At 53.3% G+C, this 17,933-nt stretch overlaps 1 protein-coding gene across 4 annotated transcripts in view; it reads left to right on the top strand.

Annotated features, from left to right (window-relative positions):
* Positions 1-17,933, top strand: part of OPHN1 (oligophrenin 1) — an 81,932-nt gene that overhangs the window by 21,874 nt on the left and 42,125 nt on the right. For all 4 annotated transcript variants that reach the window (XM_068157593.1, XM_068157592.1, XM_068157595.1 and 1 more), the window contains exons 2-4: positions 7,572-7,667; positions 12,842-12,903; positions 15,108-15,179. In XM_068157593.1, the coding sequence (XP_068013694.1) occupies positions 7,572-7,667; positions 12,842-12,903; positions 15,108-15,179 (230 nt within the window). The remainder of the gene's footprint in view (positions 1-7,571; positions 7,668-12,841; positions 12,904-15,107; positions 15,180-17,933) is intronic.

The following is a 17,933-nucleotide window of genomic DNA, read 5'->3' as shown; positions in this document are numbered from 1 at the left end:
CTGCCCAGAGAAGCTGTGGGGTCTCCTTCTCTGGAGACTTTCAAGGCCTGTCTGGATGTCTTCCTCTGTGACCTCAGCTAGATTGTATGGTCCTGCCCTGGCAGGGGAGTTGGACTTGATGATCTCTTTGGGTCCCTTCCAACCCCTGACACCCTGTGATCCTCCTTTCCTGGTGCACAGATATCCTGGTGGCTCTTGTAGCTGTCCCCAGTGGGCTGTCACTGGCACTCCTATTTCCCTCTGCTTGAGGATGTGCTTTCCTCTCTCAGCAAGGCAGGACCATTGCAGTCATACAGTTGGAAACCTGGGGAAGTGGGACCCTTCTCTGAGGAGTGCCAAGCTGATTGGAGATGTCTGTGATACACTGAGCACCTTGGACCCTGGAGCAGCTCCTCTGTGCCCCACTGCCCGGCCGCAGCCACTTGTCCCCGTTGCAGCATGTGGTGGTGCACAGGGCTGCGTTCCCCCTCGGGGTCTGTCCTGTGGTCATGGTTTCCTGCTGGCTTCAATTCTAAGCTTTGGGGAGGAAAAAGCAGAACCACAGGCTGTTCCAAGGCTCCTGGTGGCAATCTGTGCTGTTTCAGAGGCCTGTGGCTTTTGCAGAGGTAGCAAAATGTTTGTGGTCTTCAGTTCCCTGTGGACACTGTGAAAGGCTGAGAGGAGAATCCTGCCCAGGTCTTTGCTGAGCAGGCTGTGGGGCACAGCCTTCAACAGCTGCAGTCTCTGGAGGTGTGTTTCTGTACATACAGAACCTCTTTACCATGAGGGTGGTGGAACTCTGCAACTGATGCCCAGGGAGGTGGTTGAGGCCCTACCCCTGAAGATATTCAGGGTGAGACTCAACAGGGCTCTGGGCAACCTGACCTAGTTGAGGATGCCTCTGCTTACTGCAGGGGGTGTTGGACAAGGTGACCTTTGGAGGTCTCTTCCAAGCCAAACCATTCTATGAAATACCAGCAGAAAGTCCTTTGTGTGCCTCCTGTGAGCGGTGCAGCTGCAGCTGATGCTCCTTGCAGCCAGGCTGGGGTTGCTCTGGGCAGGGAGATAGATGGGGCCTGGTTTTCCCTAGAGAAGCACGTTGCTGTGACCACAGGTTGTGGAAGCTGGCATCACTTGCTGTATGCTGGAGGGGAGAAGAGTCCTAGAGGACTCCTGATCGAATTGATTTTGGTAGGTTTCCATGGAAACAAGCTGAGCTGCACCAAGAGCAGGCCGTCCTTGCCAGGGGGTGGTGAGCCTTTGCATGCTGTTTGCAGGGATGTCGCTGGCTTGGGAGCACAGTGGGATTCCTTCAGCAACGATCCAGCTCTCCACACATGTTCCTGGTGCTGTGTGAGCAGGACAGACCCTGCAGCTGCCTCTTTCCAGCCCGCACCCTCTCCCTCCTGCCAGGCTCTGGGTGTGTGGAGCGGGGGCGGTTGGCAGCCCTGTGCTGCTCATGGGGAGGGAAGAGCTTTCTGAGTGCCTGACAGAAGGAAGGAGAAGATGGGTTTATCTCTCCCAGCGTGGAGCTGTGGCCCTGTTTTTTCCCCACAGCTTCCTGCCCAGCTCCATGACCATGGTGGCTGCTTCCTGCTGTCGAGCTGCTTTCCTGTGCCTGTGTCTCATCCCTTCCTCCCAACCCCCCGTGCCCTGCCCCATCCCCTGCTATCAGCACAGCACCGTTTGGGTGTCACCGAGGGAAGGGACAGCTGCTCACCGAGTGTGTGAGCAGCACAGGGCCACGGTGCTGTCCTGGCTGCTGCACCCTGCACAGACACAGCCCCCAGGCAGGAGCATCTCCTGTTCCCTCGGTGGCTGCTGCTGTCCTCTGTGTGTGCAGAGGGTTTGTCAGAAGGCTGTGTTCAGCCAAGGCTCTCTACGTGCTCAGGGATGAGTCTCCTTGGTCTGGAGCAGTCTGGTTTCCATTAGAGGCTCCTCAGGAGCAGCGCCAGGCCTGTGTAGCGCTGCCTTGGCCTCTCCTTTCCTAACCCTGCAACTTCCACGCTTGCTTTTCTGGGGTGGGGTTGCCACACAGTGTCAGGTTGCTGCCCTGGCCACCCCAGTGGTGTTCTCAGCGTGGGGCAGCAGGGATGGCTCTCTGCCTTCAGCCACCATCAGCTCCAGGTGTTGGCATGGCACAGCATAGTGAACGAACAGTCTGTTGCTCCAGGAGGCACATTGAGGTGCTGGAGTCTGTCCAAAGAAGGGCACTAAAGCTGGTGAGGGCTCTAGAGCACAAGTCCTGTGAGGAATGGCTGAGGGAACTGGGATTGTTTAGCCTGGAGAAAAGGAGGCTCAGGGGAAACCTTCTTGCTCTCTGCAACTCCTTGAAGGGAGGCTGGAGCCAGGTTGGGGTCAGTCTCTTATCGCAAGGAACAAGTGATAGGACAAGAGGAAACAGCCTCAAGTGGCTGAGAGCACATACATGAGTGAACTCCAGCACAGAATGATGTCATTGATTTGATGGAAAACCTCAGCAGATAATTCACTCTCAGTCCCTGCAGCGTTTGCCTCAGGCCAGGGCTGGAGGCTCTAATTCAGTTGCAGCTCAGCAGAATCTTTCTTTGGTCCCCTGCAAACCCTCAGCAGCAGGCAGCTCAGGGACTTCCTGAATGCCCCATCCCTGGAGGTGTTGAAGGCCAGGTTGGATGAGGCCTTGACAACCTGCTCTAGTGAAAGGTGTCCCTCCCCATGGCAGGGGTGTTGGGAGTGGATGATCTTTAAGGTCCCTTCCAACCTAAACCATTCCATGAATTTTCCATGGCTGCTGCTGGCCTCTGCCCAGGTCCTCCTCACTTCATAACCATGTTTATTAATTGCCCCATGGAAGGTGTAGGTTGGACTTGAGGAACAATTTCTTCCCCCAAAACGCTGTCAATGCCTGGAACAGGCTGCCCAGGGCAGTGGTGGAGTCCCCATCCCTGGAGTGGTTTCAAAGCCCTGTAGATGTGTGGCTGAGGGCCACGGCTTAGTGGTGACCTGGCAGTGCTGGGTTAGTGCTTGGACTTGATGATCTTAAAGGTCTCTTGCAAGCAAAGTGATCCTATGAGTGCACATCATCACTGCTTGCAGCCTGCTCCTAGCTTTGGTGACTCCCCAAAATGAAAACCCTTCCTTGTCCCAGGCCAAACTGCAGAGCAGTGCAGCAATGAAGGGCTGCTCGTTCCTTTTTCCACTGTTAAGCTGTGAGACGTGGCTGGTAGCACATCCACCTGGATCGCCTTCAGCTGGACAACTGGCAAATTCAGTTGCAGGCCAGACAGTGCTTTGAAAGGCAAAATGTAACTTCAACTGGTAATGTTGTTAATTTTTTTTCCCCCTCCTGATTCAAATGTATTGTGTTTGGCTTTTTCAGACTCTTGCTGCTGTTTCTCCACCCCCTGTTTCTATAAACTCCCAACAGCAGCAGCTGGCCAAGTCCTGTTCCACCAGTGCTGGAGCTAACCCCCGAGCTGACACGTGGTGGGAAAGTGGTGCACACAAACCTTGGGTCCTGGCCAGGGGCAGTGAGAGGGGTCTCTGTGTGCTCCAGGCTGGTGGGATGCACACAACCATTGCTGTCTGGGCCTTGCCACCTTCCCCTCAGCCAACAAGTGTGGAGGGAATGAACAGAGTGAGAACAATTTAAGGAAGAACAATTTTAAAGGTTGGAAGAGATCTGCAAGATCATCAAGTCCAACCTATCACCCAGCACCATCTGATCAACTCAACCATGGCACCAAGCACCCCAGCCAGTCTCTTCCTAAACACCTCCAGGGATGGGGACTCCACCACCTCCCTGGGCAGCACATTCCAATGGCCAATCTCTGTTGCTGGGAAGAACTTTCTCCTCACCTCCAGCCTAAACCTCCCCTGGCACAGCTTGAGACTGTGTCCTCTTGTTCTGGTGCTTGTTGCCTGGGAGAAGAGACCAACCCCCACCTGGCTACAACCTCCCTTCAGGTAGTTGTAGAGAGCAATAAGGTCTCCCCTGAGCCTCCTCTTCTCCAGGCTAAGCAGCCCCAGCTCCCTCAGCCTCTCCTCACAGGGCTTGTGGAGGAGACAGCTGGACACTGGCTGGGATGTGGGAGAATAGGACATGATGGGCTGCTCAGGGACCCAGTGCTGGGTGAGGGTGAGTGGGTGTTTGAGGGCAGTGATTGAAGCTCCCCAACTAATAAACATGGTTATGAAGTGAGGAGGACCTGGGCAGAGGCCAGCAGCAGCCATGGAAAATTCATGGAATGGTTTAGGTTGGAAAGGACCTTAAAGATCATCCACTCCCAACACCCCTGCCATGGGGAGGGACACCTTTCACTAGAGCAGGTTGTCAAGGCCTCATCCAACCTGGCCTTCAACACCTCCAGGGATGGGGCATTCAGGAAGTCCCTGAGCTGCCTGCTGCTGAGGGTTTGCAGGGGACCAAAGAAAGATTCTGCTGAGCTGCAACTGAATTAGAGCCTCCAGCCCTGGCCTGAGGCAAGCGCTGCAGGGACTGAGAGTGAATTATTTGCTGAGGTTTCCCCTCAAGCCAATGACATCATTCTGTGCTGGAGTTCACTCATTTACGTGCTCTCAGCACCCCCACCACCAGCTGTGCTTAAATAGTCACATTCAGGCCTGAATCTGCCCATTCAGGAGCCAAGGTCTGACCCCTCAGAGGAAACTGCTGAAGGAGGCTTTTGAGGGGAAAGCAGGGACTGTGTGCACTTTGAGGCCATGCTTCTCCTCTAGGCTGGCACCTCACTGTCCCCACATGCCATGGCCACTTCAGGACTCTGAGGTGCTCCTGGCCTATGGACAGGGGAAGCAGAGCAGTGTGGGGACCTGCCAGGATCCCACACAGGCTGCTTGAGTTCTTTTCCCAGCATCCAGTTCAGTGGTGTCAAATCTTTCTCTCCCTTTCATAGCAGAGTTTGAGGAACCCCCATGTCTGCCAGTGAGGTGATGAGTTCTCTTGTCACTGAGCCTGCAGTGGAAAACAAAAGAACCAAAACCCCACCTGGATCACCATTGTCCTCACTCTAGGGGGTAGCTTATGCTCCGCAGACACCATTGCTCCGTTACTGACACTTCATTTTTGGCTGCCATTTCCCAATAGCTTTTAACAGCTGATTACAAAACCACACAGATGTGGAAGCCACACATGTTTGGCAAAGTGTGAGCTGGGTGCCTGCAAGGGCTTGTAGTGCTATCACTACATGGAGTGAAGCTGGAAGAGGGAAGATTTAGACTGGAGATTAGGGAGAAATTCTTTAGAGTGAGGGTGGTGAGACACTGGAACAGGTTGCCCAGGGAGGTTGTGGATGTCCCCTCACTGAGGATGCTCAAGGCCATATTGGGACAGGGCCTTGAGCAACCTGGTCTAGTGGAAGGTGTCTCTGCCCATGGCAGGGGGCTTGAAACTAGATGATCTCTAAGGTCCCTTCCAACCCAATCCATTCTATGAAGTGTTGATACCAATGTGTGTGCCATCCATGACTTCCACAGTTGCACTGTGCACACTATCTCTGCTGCACCCCAGGAATGAACCCAGCCTAGGACTGTGCCTATTGCTGGAGTCCAGAGGTGGGGAATATAGCCACATCAGTCAAAGTATAAAAACTATTCCTTGGCTTTTGTTTTAGTGTCTACATCCTATTCACTGAGATCAGACAAGCTCAGCCTCCTTCTGTGTGTCTCTTGGGTATTTGCTGTTGGAGAAAGACACAAAGACTCACACCAGCCCCAAAAGTGCATGCAGGAAGCTGTGGTTGATGTGAGGCTGTCAAATCCACCAGACAGAATCGTAGAACCAATAAGGTTCTATGATCATCAAGATCCAACCTGTCACCCAACACCTCATGGCTACTAAACCATGGCACCAAGTGCCACATCCAATCCCCTCTTGAGCACCTCCAGGGATGGTGACTCCACCACCTCCCTGGGCAGCACATTCCAATGGCTAACAACTCTCTCTGGGAAGAACTTTCTCCTCACCCCCAGCCTAAACTTCCTCTGGTGCAGCTTGAGACTGTGTCCTCTTGTTCTGGTGCTGGTTGCCTGGGAGAAGAGACCAACCCCTTCCTGTCTACAACCTCCCTTCAGGGAGTTGTAGAGAGCAAGAAGGTCTGCCCTGAGCCTCCTCTTCTCCAGGCTAAGCAACCCCAGCTCCCTCAGCCTCTCCTCACAGGGCTGTGCTCCAAACCCCTCCCCAGCCTTGCTGCCCTTCTCTGGACACATTCAAGAGCCTCAATGTCCCAGTGCTCTGCAGGAGAAGGACATGGTTTGTCCTGTGGTAGAGTGTTACCCGAGGCTCTCACAGCCCTCAGGGGCTGGGGGATTTTGGGGTCTGCTGTGAGGGTCACTGCTCCCCTGCCTCTCCAGCTCCTCTGCCAGCATCGGCAGCCGCCTGCAACAACAGAGCCACTGACCAAGCTGTGAAGCAGCCCCACAGGATGCGAAGGCACAAAGGATCCTTTTGGCTAGAAACATCTCTGCAGAGTCCAAAAATAATTTGGGCTGAGCTACCAACCACCATCAGGAAGTGTTTTTGCTCCAAGACTGAAGGTTCCTTCACCAGCGGGCCAGGAGCGGGCCGCGGGGCCATCTGCAGCTGCTGTGATGAGCCCAGCTTGAGCCCTCCGGCTCTCTGTGCTCAGCTGCAGCACTGCTGAGCTGCTCTTAGGGCCTGTTTGTGTCCGTGACCCCCTGAGGAGGGGCAGTTATTTTGAGTCCTGTCCTCCTCCCCACGTTTATTTTCTGACTCTACAGATCTTTCTCTCCTATAATGGAAACATCAGCCTGAACAGTGCCAAGCCTGTCTGGCAGCCTGCTTGCTCCCAGGAACTGTGTGGATGCCTGTGTGGCACCAGGGGATATCTGCTCTGCCTCTGAAACCGTTCCTGCATCCTGCTGCATGGGCAGCTGGGTGTTTTCCTGCAGGGGATAGAATAGAATAGAATAGAATAGAGTAGAATAGAATAGAGTAGAGTAGAGTAGAATAGAATAGAATAGAATAGAATAGAATAGAATAGAATAGAATAGAATAGAATAGAATAGAATAGAATAGAATAGAATAGAATAGAATAGAATAGACCAGACCAGGTTGGGAGAGACCTTCAAGATCATCACGTCCAACCTATCATCCAACACCACCTAATCAACTAACCCATGCAACCAAGCACCCTGTCAAGTCTCCTCCTGAACATCTCCAGTGATGGTGACTCCACCACCAGGCAGGCTAGATGAGGCCTTCAGCAACCTGGGCTAGTTGAGAGGTGTCCCTGCCCATGTCAGGGAGGTTGGAGTAAGGTGATGTCTGAGGTTCCTTCCAATGTGTCTCTTCTGTGAGCTGCAGGGCAGGAGGCTATTGATCAGCTGTCTGCTTGATGTGAGGCATCCATTAGCATTGCAGAAGCACTTTCAGCAGTAGTGGGAAAGAAAAAGAGAACAAAACAAATGCTCTCTGCAGCCTCTCATGATTATCAACATCATGATGGTTTCTAGAGTGCCTAAAGTCAGGGTTTCTCCTCTAGCTTGGTTCCATTCAGGCTAAAGCTCTAAGACTTGCTGTTTCTGTGGAACAGCTACACTAACACAGCCGTGGTCATTGCTCTCTTCTTTTCCAGGTTACTCCTCTGCAGTACAGAAATTCTCCCAGACTTTGCAGTCCTTTCAGTTTGACTTCATTGGTGACACACTGACAGATGATGAGATCAATATTGGTAAGTTTTCTGCTTTTTGATGCAAGCTTTCAGTAACTGAGGAAGTCTCTCCTTCTCTCCTTCTCTCCTTCTCTAGTGCCTGGTTCTTAGAGAGCATCAGGAGCCAGGTTGTTCCATAGTGTGTTTTAGAGGCAAACTTTCATGGGTAGAATTTCACATTCCCATTTCAATGCATAATTTCATAGAGTCATAGAACCATAGAATGGTTTGGGTTGGAAGGACCTCCAAAGGTCATCCAGTCCCACCGCCCTGCACTCAGCAGGGATATGTTCCTCTACAGCAGGTTGCTCAGAGCCTGACTTTGAATATCTCCAGGGATGAGTCCTCAACTACCTTGCTGAGCAACCTGTTGCAGTGTTCCACCACCCTCATGGCAAAGAACTTGCTCCTAACATCCAATCTAAATCTCCTCTTCTCTCATTTCAAGCCCTTGCCCCTCATCCTTTCCCAGCAGGCCTTTGCAAACAGTCCCTCTGCAGCCTTCTTGTAGCCCCCTTCAGGTACTGGCAGGTTGCTGTTAGGTGTCCCTGGAGCCTTCTCTTCTCCAGGCTGAAGAACCCCAGCTCCCTCAGCCTGTCCTCATAGCAGAGCTGTTCCAGCCCCCTGAGCATTTTCGTGGCCCTCCTCCGGACCTGCTCCATCAGGTCCATGTCCTTCCTGTGCTGAGGGCTGCAGAGCTGGATGCAGTACTCCAGGTGAAGTCTCACCACAGCAGAGTAAGGTGGCAGAATCACCTCTCTGGATCTGCTGGCCACACTTCTTTTGATGCAGCCTAGGATGCCACTGGCCTTCTGGGCTGCAATTTGCAGAGGTTTCCCATGGCTCCAGCCATGCTCAGTGCTGCCAGGCCCTGCCTTCCCAGCAAGTCCTGTTTCCCAGTGCCACAGGTGGAGCGGGAGCACACGTGGCACTGAGCATCAGCCACATTGGCCAAGCCAGGCAGATGCTGCTCCTAACACTGCCTTTGCTCTGCCAAGAACAAAACCAGAGCTACCCCAGAATCCTGAAAACTGCTGGGAAAAATTAATTACTGGATGTGTTGTCATATGGAAAGTAATCACCAGTCTCTGCCTTCACAGCAGGGGAGCCTCTGGTACATCTGTTTTGGGATTAGCAATCCTGAAGCCATTTTATGTCCCTGCCAGCCTCATGCAGCTCTGCAGAGAACACAACTGCCAGCTGCACCCAGGCAGCTAAAGCAAATGGCCTCAGTGCCCCTAAACATGATGCTTCTCACATCTGTCCTGCTCTTGGCTCAGCTAGTGCTGGTGAATGGCCAGTGCAGGGGTGTGGGTGCAGGGGGGACAGCTGGCAGAAGGAACAACAAGAGATCCTCCAATACCTTGGGGCTCTTGGGATGTGGTGGGGGCACAGGGCCTGAGCCAGGCTGCTGCCTGAGGGGGCTGAACAGGCAAAAATCAACAAACCCCAAGCTTTTGTCAGGTTGTTGTTGAAGAGCAGCTGCCAAGTGTGACATTGCTGATGTCAGGTCTCTCAGCCCTCGTGGAAAGGGGAAGGAAGTAAAGCCTTTGGGTTGTTTTATTTAAAGCCCTTCAAAGCAGCTTGCAGCTTGCCCTGCAAAATCTGATTTCCTTTATGGAAAGTCTCTAGGTGAAACCTGCTGGAAGTGAGTCAGCCTCCAGAGCTAATGGCACCAGAGGAGCTGAATTTCCAAACCCCTCCAAAGCAGAGGAAAATGCTGCCTCAGAAATGCCCCTTCTGGGAGCAGAGGGATCTGAAGCAAACAGCAGCCCAAGGAAGGAGCCTCCCTCCTCTTGGCTGGAGAGGATGAAGCTCCAACACCCTGTGCCTCTGCACTGGGGGTGGGGAGCAGAGCAGAGCAGCAGGGAGCTGGTGTGGCAGGGCTGTGCTGAGCCAGCGTGGTGGGGCTTTGGTGAGCTGGTGCAGCAGGACCACGGTGCTTGGTGGGCAAGGAAGCCTGCTGGAAATGGCAGAGGTTGAGCAGGGGCAATTGTGGGCAGAGGAGAGCAGGAAGATGCACAGCAAATGTAAAGCCCTCTGTGGTGAAGCCAGCCTTTCCCCTCTTCTGTTTCTGCTGGGGAATGTTTGTGTAGCTTTTTCTTTCTTTCAGAGAGGTCCCTGGTTTCCCCACTGAAGAAGCCTGGGCTGTGTTGTTCCTCCTCCTCCTCCACAAACCCTGCAGTGCCTGCTGCAGCTGAGCTGCTTCACAGGGCTCCCTTATTCCCAAACCAGCAGCAGGGCGTTGACATCTCCCTAGCAGCTTCCATGTCCTGCAAGGGTGCCAAGGAGCTGCGTGGGAGCTCGTTTGATGTGCAGGGGCTGGGAATGAAGCAGAGCATTCAGAGGCAGCTCCTTATCACGCTGCAGGGAATGCCTTTGATCTCTCTGTCACTGATGGGGCAGTTCTTGCTGTCAGTGCAGGCAGACAGCAGCCTGGCACCCCTGGCATAGAATCATAGAATCAGTAAGGTTGGAAAAGACCTCAAAGATCATCAAGTCCAACCTGTCACCCAACACCTCAGGACTACTGAGCCATGGCTTCAAATGCCATGTCCAAGCTCCTCTTCCTAAACACCTCCAGGGATGATGACTCCACCACCTCCCTGGGCAGCACATCCCAATGGCTGACAACTCTCTCTGTGAAGAACTTTCTCCTCACCCCCAGCCTAAACCTCCCCTGGCACAGTTTGAGACTGTGTCCTCTTGTTCTGGTGCTGGTTGCCTGGGAGGAGAGACCAACTCCCTCCTGGCTACAACCTCCCTTCAGGTAGTTGTAGGCAGCATGTCAGGTGGTGGCTTTGAGCACTGCCAGTGTGAGGCAGGACACAGAGCTGGGCTGCTACCTGTGGTGAGCAGCACTTTCCCTCAGAGGTGTTGGTAGCTGCAGACCCATCTGTGGTACAGCGTGGCTGCGGTGCCTCCACCAGCCAGCCCTGGGGGAGCTGGGATCAGCAGCTCCTCAGAGGTGAAGGGAGGAATGAAATGAGATGAGGTGTCCTTCCCCTCCTCCCTCCCAGGCACAGGAGGCTGAAATTCTCTTTTGGCCATTCCTGGGTGCTGCTGACCATGGGCAGCTGAGCCACTGCCAGGCAGCCCTCGGGCATGGCTGGGCAAGCAGCGCTGGCAGACGCTGGCGACAGGCAGTGGTGGCAGGCAGCCTCCCTGCTCTGCTCTGCAAGGGTTTGCAAGTGTCAGCTCAGGCCAGGAGTGTGGCTACCCCCTGGTGCTCTCTGACCCTGCCTTTGGACAAAGAGGTTTGCTCTGTGGCTGTGCCAGGAAATGTGCTCCTGGAATCTTTCTGTAAAGCAAAGGAAAAATGAAACAATATCTAAAGACGTTTTTAGGCACTGATATTTTCCCTCTAAGTTCAGGGCTGGGTTCTCTTTCTCCCCTAGATAATTCCTTTCCTGGCTCTGGCTCCTGGTGTCTGTGTGCATTTCAGGTTTCACTTCATCCTGAGTAACCACAGTGAAAGTCCTCATGTCAGCCCTGTGGTGAAGAGTAGTACAGTAGTAGCACATTGCACTTGCCAGGCTTTGAAGCTCTCGCTTTGGAGGAGAACTCAGAAGTTCCCAGCTCATCAGGCAGGTTCTGTTTCGATGCTGCCAGCTGAGGGAAGGTGTCACAAGGCTGTGGTTTTCCCTCTGTGTCTGTCTCAGCAACTGCAGAATGAATCCCCTAACAGCAGGAGCTGCTGTGCAGCAGCATCACTGCTGGTCCTGAGCAGAGGGATGGGTCCTTCCCCACAGGTACTGCCTGTGGATGAGGGAGGAGGGCCTCAGCTTGCAGGCAGAACTCAAATGCATCCCTCTCCCCCTCGTCTGTGGGATGAGCTGTTGCTGTGTGTCCTTGTGCTATGCCTGATTTGATCCCTTATGCCAAGCCAGGCATGCTGGAGCTCTGGTATGAGCCAGGCACTTCTGGGGTTCTTTGAGTCATTCTCAGAGAGTCTTTAAATTGCTCAGTGTGCTGGCAGGGAGTGCAGGGTCCTGACTGCAAGCTCACGAGCTCCTGTAGCTCCCAAAGCCATTCTGTGCTTTACACATGGCTGCAGGAGTGAACATGAGGCCAGACAGACCTGTCCCCAGCACTGCTCCCTGCAGGGTGCTGCTCTGACAGCTCAAAGGCAGTAAGTGGCACCGTGGGAACCTCTCCCAGCCAACTCCCAGGTAATTCCCAGGAACACTGGGGTGATCAGATCATTCCCCACAGGCAGTCAGCACCCAGACACGCTGTGTGCATGGCCAGGTGTTTTCCCAGCCTTGTCTTACAGCCTGCTGGAGAACCACCAAGGCTTCTGCAGTGCTCCTCATGTCAGTGCTGTGAGTGATTTTCTGATGAGAGAGGTTTTGTTGCTGCCCTGCTACAAATCCAGCCCCTTCCAGTGGGCAGAGAGAAGGGCTGAGTGTTCCTTCTGGGTGATAACCCTGTTGGGGGGGGGGAGGAGAGTCACCCCCTCCTACTTGGTCTCCTTTTTTCCCAAGGCTAAATAAACCTTGTTTCAGTTTGTAAAATAAAAGGTCTCATGTGTTTTGTTGCAGCTGGACTCCAAGGGAAAAATGTTATCAGCAAGATCTGTTTAATTGTTAACATTTGGGGGAGTGGTGGTGATGTCTATGACCATTTCTACACCCACAGCTTTCCCTGCACAGGTTCAGGGGATTACTGTTTCTTGTCAATGACTGCAATCTCTGTCAGGCTGGGCTGCTTTCATTTCCCAGACTTGTCGTGGCCCTGGGAAGCACCTGCAGCACTTCCCAGCTTGGGCAGAGGCGCTGAGCACATTCTGGTGCTGCTGGCAGCCCTCCAGGCAGGGCAGGCAGCCCTGTTGTGCCTGTTGTGGCACAGCCCATCCTGCTGCAGGCCCTGGTCTCCTCCCCTCCTTTGCCCCTTCCCTGCTGCCTGCCTTGCTGGCTTTGCAATAAAATCCCTAATGAAAGGTAATTAACATCCTCCTGCTTTGCCATGGCACTACCCAGGCAGGAGGCCCTCCTCTCCAGTGCCTGAATCACTGCTCCTCACAGCCAGCCTTCCCCCCTGGCCACACCGGGCCACCTCTCCTCCCTTTTTCTGGCAAGCCCTAGTGTGGTTGATGCTGGAGGTGCAGCCAGGTTTGGGTACCCCCACGTGTGATTCCATGCTTCAGTGCCCCAGGCCAGCTCCACTTGAACAGCCTCTTCTTTTCTTGACAGCTGAGTCCTTCAAGGAGTTTGCAGAGCTGCTCCAGGAGGTAGAGCTGGAGAGGTCCATGATGGTAAGGTGATGTGAACTGTGCTCTGGTACTTACTGCCTCAACACCATGTTTAAATGCCAAATACATTTGGGAAGCCCTGGGAATGTTGTGCTTTGTGCCAGGTCTGGTCCGTGGTGCCATCGCTGTGGGCCCTGAGCAAATGGGAGGTGCTTGGCAGGGAAGTTCCACACAGTGTCCAACCCTTCCTCTGCCAGGTGGGAGCCCCAGGGCCTTGCCATCTGCAGCAGGTTTGCCCTGTGGAGCCAGGTGCATGTGAGCTGGTGACGAGGTGGGTTTGGGATGAAAGAATAGGAAGCAAGATGTACTTTTGGCTCTGGTTGTGCCCCCTTCCCCTGCCCTCGCTGGCACCGCTCCGCAGGCGCTGCGCTGCCTTCGCTCTCCCGCTGTGCTGTGCCCTCTGCCTCTGCACAGCTCCTCCAGCCCGAGCGCTGGCTTCCCGTTTCACTCCTCATTCCAGGAAAAACACGGAGGTTAGGCTCAGTGGAGAGCTTCTGCAGCATGCCAGGAATGTGCTGCTTGGCTCTGCTTTCCTCTGCCTCGTGCAGCAGCGAGGGCTTGTGCCAGGCTGCTGGCTGGGCCACGCCGCAGGGACGTCCACAGCGCGGGGCCGCAGGCAGGCAGGGAACGGGAGGAAACCAGTCAGAGGCTGGAGGAAAGCTGTAAGGTTTCTTTATTCATTATATCCCCAGGCAGTGTGGCTCCTTTGGCAGTAGCTAAGTGGGCAGAAGGGATCATGAATGCTCTTAGGGATGGTGTCCAACTTTTCTGTCCCCTGCCTGTAGGACCAGTCCTTCGCAGTAGCCCGCTCGGAAGGTTTCACACTCTCACCAACGCTGAGCAACTTTAAATCAGCTGAAGGGGCCGGGGCAGTGTAGTGCTGTATCCCCTTCTCTGCCTCTCTCCCCTCTCTGGAGCTCAGAAGAGAGCCTGTCACGGCAGCATACTCTTCTCTGCTCCCTTCCTTCCCCTCAGAGCAGGCAGGGCAGCTTGCTACGGGCTTGGACCCAGCTGAGCTGATGCCTCCAGTGCACTTTGAGGATATATTTGTTCTGGTTTGTGCTTCTCTGAGAGAGAAACAAGCAGCCCAGCCCCCTGGGACTGCTGCTGTGAGGGCTCGCCCAGCCAGTGAAGAACATGCAGTGGTCCCAGCCTGCCTCTGTCCAGTGGCTCTCTTAACATGCAGTGGGTGGCAGCTGCTGTCACTGACAGGACTGTCCTGCCTGGGCACAGCCTGTGGCACAGGGCTGGTGGCAGGCTGAGGAAACCCAGCTGGATTCTACAGAGTGTCCCTCAAGCCTTACATGCCATCAAGAGAAGGCTGAGAGGGGATCTTATCAACATCTGCAAATACCTGGGGACCTTATTAACATCTATAAATATCTGAAGAGTGGGTGTCAAGATGAGGGTGATGCTCTCTTTTGGGTGGTGCCCAGTGATGGGACAAGGACCAGCGGGTACAAGCTGGAGCACAGCAGCTTCCACCTCAACATGAGGAGACACTTTGTAATGGTGAGGGTGCTGGAGCCCTGGGGCAGGCTGCCCAGAGAGAAGAGAATAGAGTAGAGTAGAGTAGAGTAGAGTAGAGTAGAGTAGAGTAGAGTAGAGTAGAGTAGAGTAGAGTAGAGTAGAATAAGAACAGAATATAATTAGAATAGAATAGAATAGAATAGAATAGAATAGAATAGAATAGAATAGAATAGAATTAGAATAGAGTTGAATTGAATTGAATTGAATTGAATTGAATTGAATTGAATTGAATTGAATTGAATTGAATTGAATTGAATTGAATTGAATTGAACTGAACTGAACTGAATTGAATTGAACCAGGTTGGAAAAGACCTCTGAGATCACCAAGGTTGTGGAGTCTCCTTCTCTGGAGACTTTGAAAACCCACCTGAATGTGCTCCTGTGTGGCCTGCCCTAGGTGCTCCTGCTCTGGCAGGGGGGATGGACTGGATGATCTCTGGAGGTCTCTTCCAACCCCTGCCATTCTGTGGTGCTGTGAGAGGGGTTTCTGTGTATTAACAGCTGGGGGAGCGTGGCTGTGGATGGGTGAAGTGGCTCCACTTATGGAGAAAGAGCAAGTTTGCAAGTCAGAGACACTCAAAGTCAGAGTTTCTTGGCTTCTAGCCCTCTTCAGCCTCTGGTTAGGAGAACATGAACCTGGGTGCTGCAATCAGACCACTCCTTGCCTTGTGCTGCAGGTGCAGAACGCCAGCGACCTGCTGATCAAACCGCTGGAGAGCTTTCGGAAGGAGCAAATAGGATTCACCAAGGTAAGGCTCAGGTGCTGGGCTTGGTTGCTTTCAATCTGACAGGTTTGTTTCCTCTCTTTGAGTTGTGTTGGTTGGTTGCTTCTCTTTCCTGCTGCTGTGACAGAAGAGCAGGCTATTGTGGTGCTGCATTTCCAAGGCATGCCTTCAGAAACTTCCCCACGTAGCGCTGCCTTTCAGCTGCTGGCACGAGAGCCTCTCTGCTGTGGCTCTGAGTCTGATTTTTCAATCCCAAGCAGCTCCAAAACCTTTCTCCTGAATTCTTTGGGTTCTCTTCTGGCCTAATTCCAGCCCTGCCTCCGTTCTGAGCTGGGTTGGGTTGGACTGAGCACCGCTTGTGCTGAGTGGTGATCAGGAGACACTCTTTGCTTCCTTCTCTCTTCTCCCCTTTGTTTGCTCAGGGCTGTTGAGAACAAAATACTTTCTTCAGCTAAGTGACTGTCAGAGCAGCACAGGCAGGCAGGCAGGGCTTGGTTGTGGCCATGGGGCTTTTGTTATGAAACATTTCACTGAAGCATCTAATGAATCTTTCAGATGGACCAAACTTTTAAAGAAGCAACCTATGAAAAAAGCCAATCCTGCACATGTTGAGCAGAAAAGATTGCTTTTCCCTTCCCTGCTACCAAGAAATCCAGGTTCCATGTTGCTCAGCAGCAGCTTGAAATGGGGCTGGCTCTGAACCAGTGCAGAAATGGAGCTGTTTTGGAGAGAGTTTGGGGCTTGGATTCAGCCCAGCCCATCTGGAGCCTTTGACATTTAATAAGTAGAGGATCTGAGAAATGGTCCTTGGTCACCATCCTGCCCTTCAGAAGCCCCTGTGCTGCTGTGTGTGTGGATGCCTCTCTGAGAAGCTGCAGCAGCGTGGGCATGGCCAGCAGTCTCGTGCTGGTGAAGTCGCCCATGCCAGGCACAGGGAGAAGGCCTCCTCTCCTCCTAGCCTTCTCACCAACCTACCAGTGGGGTTTGCAGCAGATCTGTGAGTTATGAGCAGGTGCCCAGGGCTGGGAGGAAGCTCCCTCCTGATTGATCTGTCTGCACCAACAACAGGGCCAGCACAGATTTAGGAAGCAGTCATGGGGACAAGGCCAAGGCCAAGCTGATTTTCCCCTCTGTGTTTATGGAACACTGCAGTCAAGAGGACAGCAATCTAAAAATGTTAAGATGACATTAATAAAGTGTCCTTCAGGCTGTCTTCTCAAGTAGCCCTTGAGGCATGTAAGAACTCCTTTGTGTCTAGACTGGGGTGCCCATGGGGCTTGTACCCTGTCTCCTGCTCTGGAGCTGGTTGGTGCCCAGCTGGCAGCAAGTGTCTCGACACAATTGGTGTTGTAGCCCTGGCTGCAGGTGCTCTGAGCACTGACACAGGTTCACCTGGCAACATACAGCCCTTCCTTGATGTCTGCTGATGGGGCAAGGTGCTTGGAGTACAGGCATCAGTGACCGTGGCAGGATGCTGCTTGGAAGCTATTGAGAAAGGTGGCAGGTGGTAGGGGGTCACTGCAGGTTGTTTGGAGCTCTGCGTGGTTTGGCTTTGGGTTTTGTTTCATGGAAGGAACACAAATGTCAGAATAGAATAGAATAGAATAGAATAGAATAGAATAGAATAGAATAGAATAGAATAGAATAGAATAGAATAGAATAGAATTAACCAGGTTGGAAAAGACCTGAGAGATCATAGAGTCCAACCTATCACCCAGCACCATCTAATCAACTAAACCATGGCACCAAGCACCCCATCCAGTCTCTTCCTAAACACCTCCAGTGATGGTGACTCCACCACCTCCCTGGGCAGCACATCCCCATGGCCAATCTCTCTTGCTGGGAAGAACTTCTTCCTAACATCCAGCCTAAACCTCCCTTGCTGAGAAGAAGGGCTCTGCCACAACTCTGCATTTGGCCCCCACTGCATTTGTAGGTGTCAAAGAGTTATGGCTGGGCTGAGCACTAGATGAGTGACAGACACTGCATGAACCACTCTGCCTTCCCAAAGGGAAGAGAAAGGGAACAGGAGAGAGAGAGAGACTGATGAGCTGGGAACAAAAGCTGAAACTGGGTTAATGGAAACAACAATATCATAAAATAGCCACAGACCAGTATCAAACCCACCCCCCAGTGGCAATTAGGCACAGTCACCACTGGTGCTGTGGGCAGTCACTGGGCTGGACTCAGTGGCAGACAGGAACCAGGTGAAGCAGCTGGATTCTGGAACAGGATTCAGGAACACAAAGATCAGGACTGAAGACTGAGGCCTCCTTGGACACTGGGCATTGAAGAAGAGGCTTGACCCTGGCCATCCCTCAGCTTTATACTGAATATGATGTCCATGGGATGCAATCCTTTGTTGGTCAGTCTAGGGTCAGCTGTCCTGTCTGCTCCTCCCCACAGGTGCCACCTGAGGCTGACTGCACCCAATGGTGAAGCACAAGCCTGAGCAGTGACCCTGGTCACTGCCTCCCCCAGCCCACTCCAGAGCCTTGCCCTCACCTCTGGTGCATTCCTGACAGGAGCCCACGCTGGCCTGGGTCCCAGTGTGCTGTGTCCTCCGGGTCTTGCCTGGGCACAAAGCCTTCCTTCACTGCCAGCCCACAGAGCTCCTTGGGGTCAGTCACATCCCTCAGGAGAAGGCAAGAAGCACAACTGAGAGCTCCTCACAGTGGGGCTCTGGCACCTGGGGGTCTCTCTCCGCTTCTGCTGTACCTCTGCTGAGTGGCATCACCCGAGGGGATGCTTCCTGGTTTCCAGCAGGGAGGAGAGAGG

The sequence above is a fragment of the Melanerpes formicivorus genome, unplaced genomic scaffold (assembly GCF_026170545.1).
Source record: "Melanerpes formicivorus ecotype bairdi unplaced genomic scaffold, bMelFor1.0.p_v2 SCAF_37, whole genome shotgun sequence".
In the NCBI taxonomy this organism is placed as follows: domain Eukaryota; kingdom Metazoa; phylum Chordata; class Aves; order Piciformes; family Picidae; genus Melanerpes; species Melanerpes formicivorus.
The sequence above is the reverse complement of the archived record's forward strand: the minus strand, read 5'-3'. Positions and strand labels throughout refer to the sequence as shown.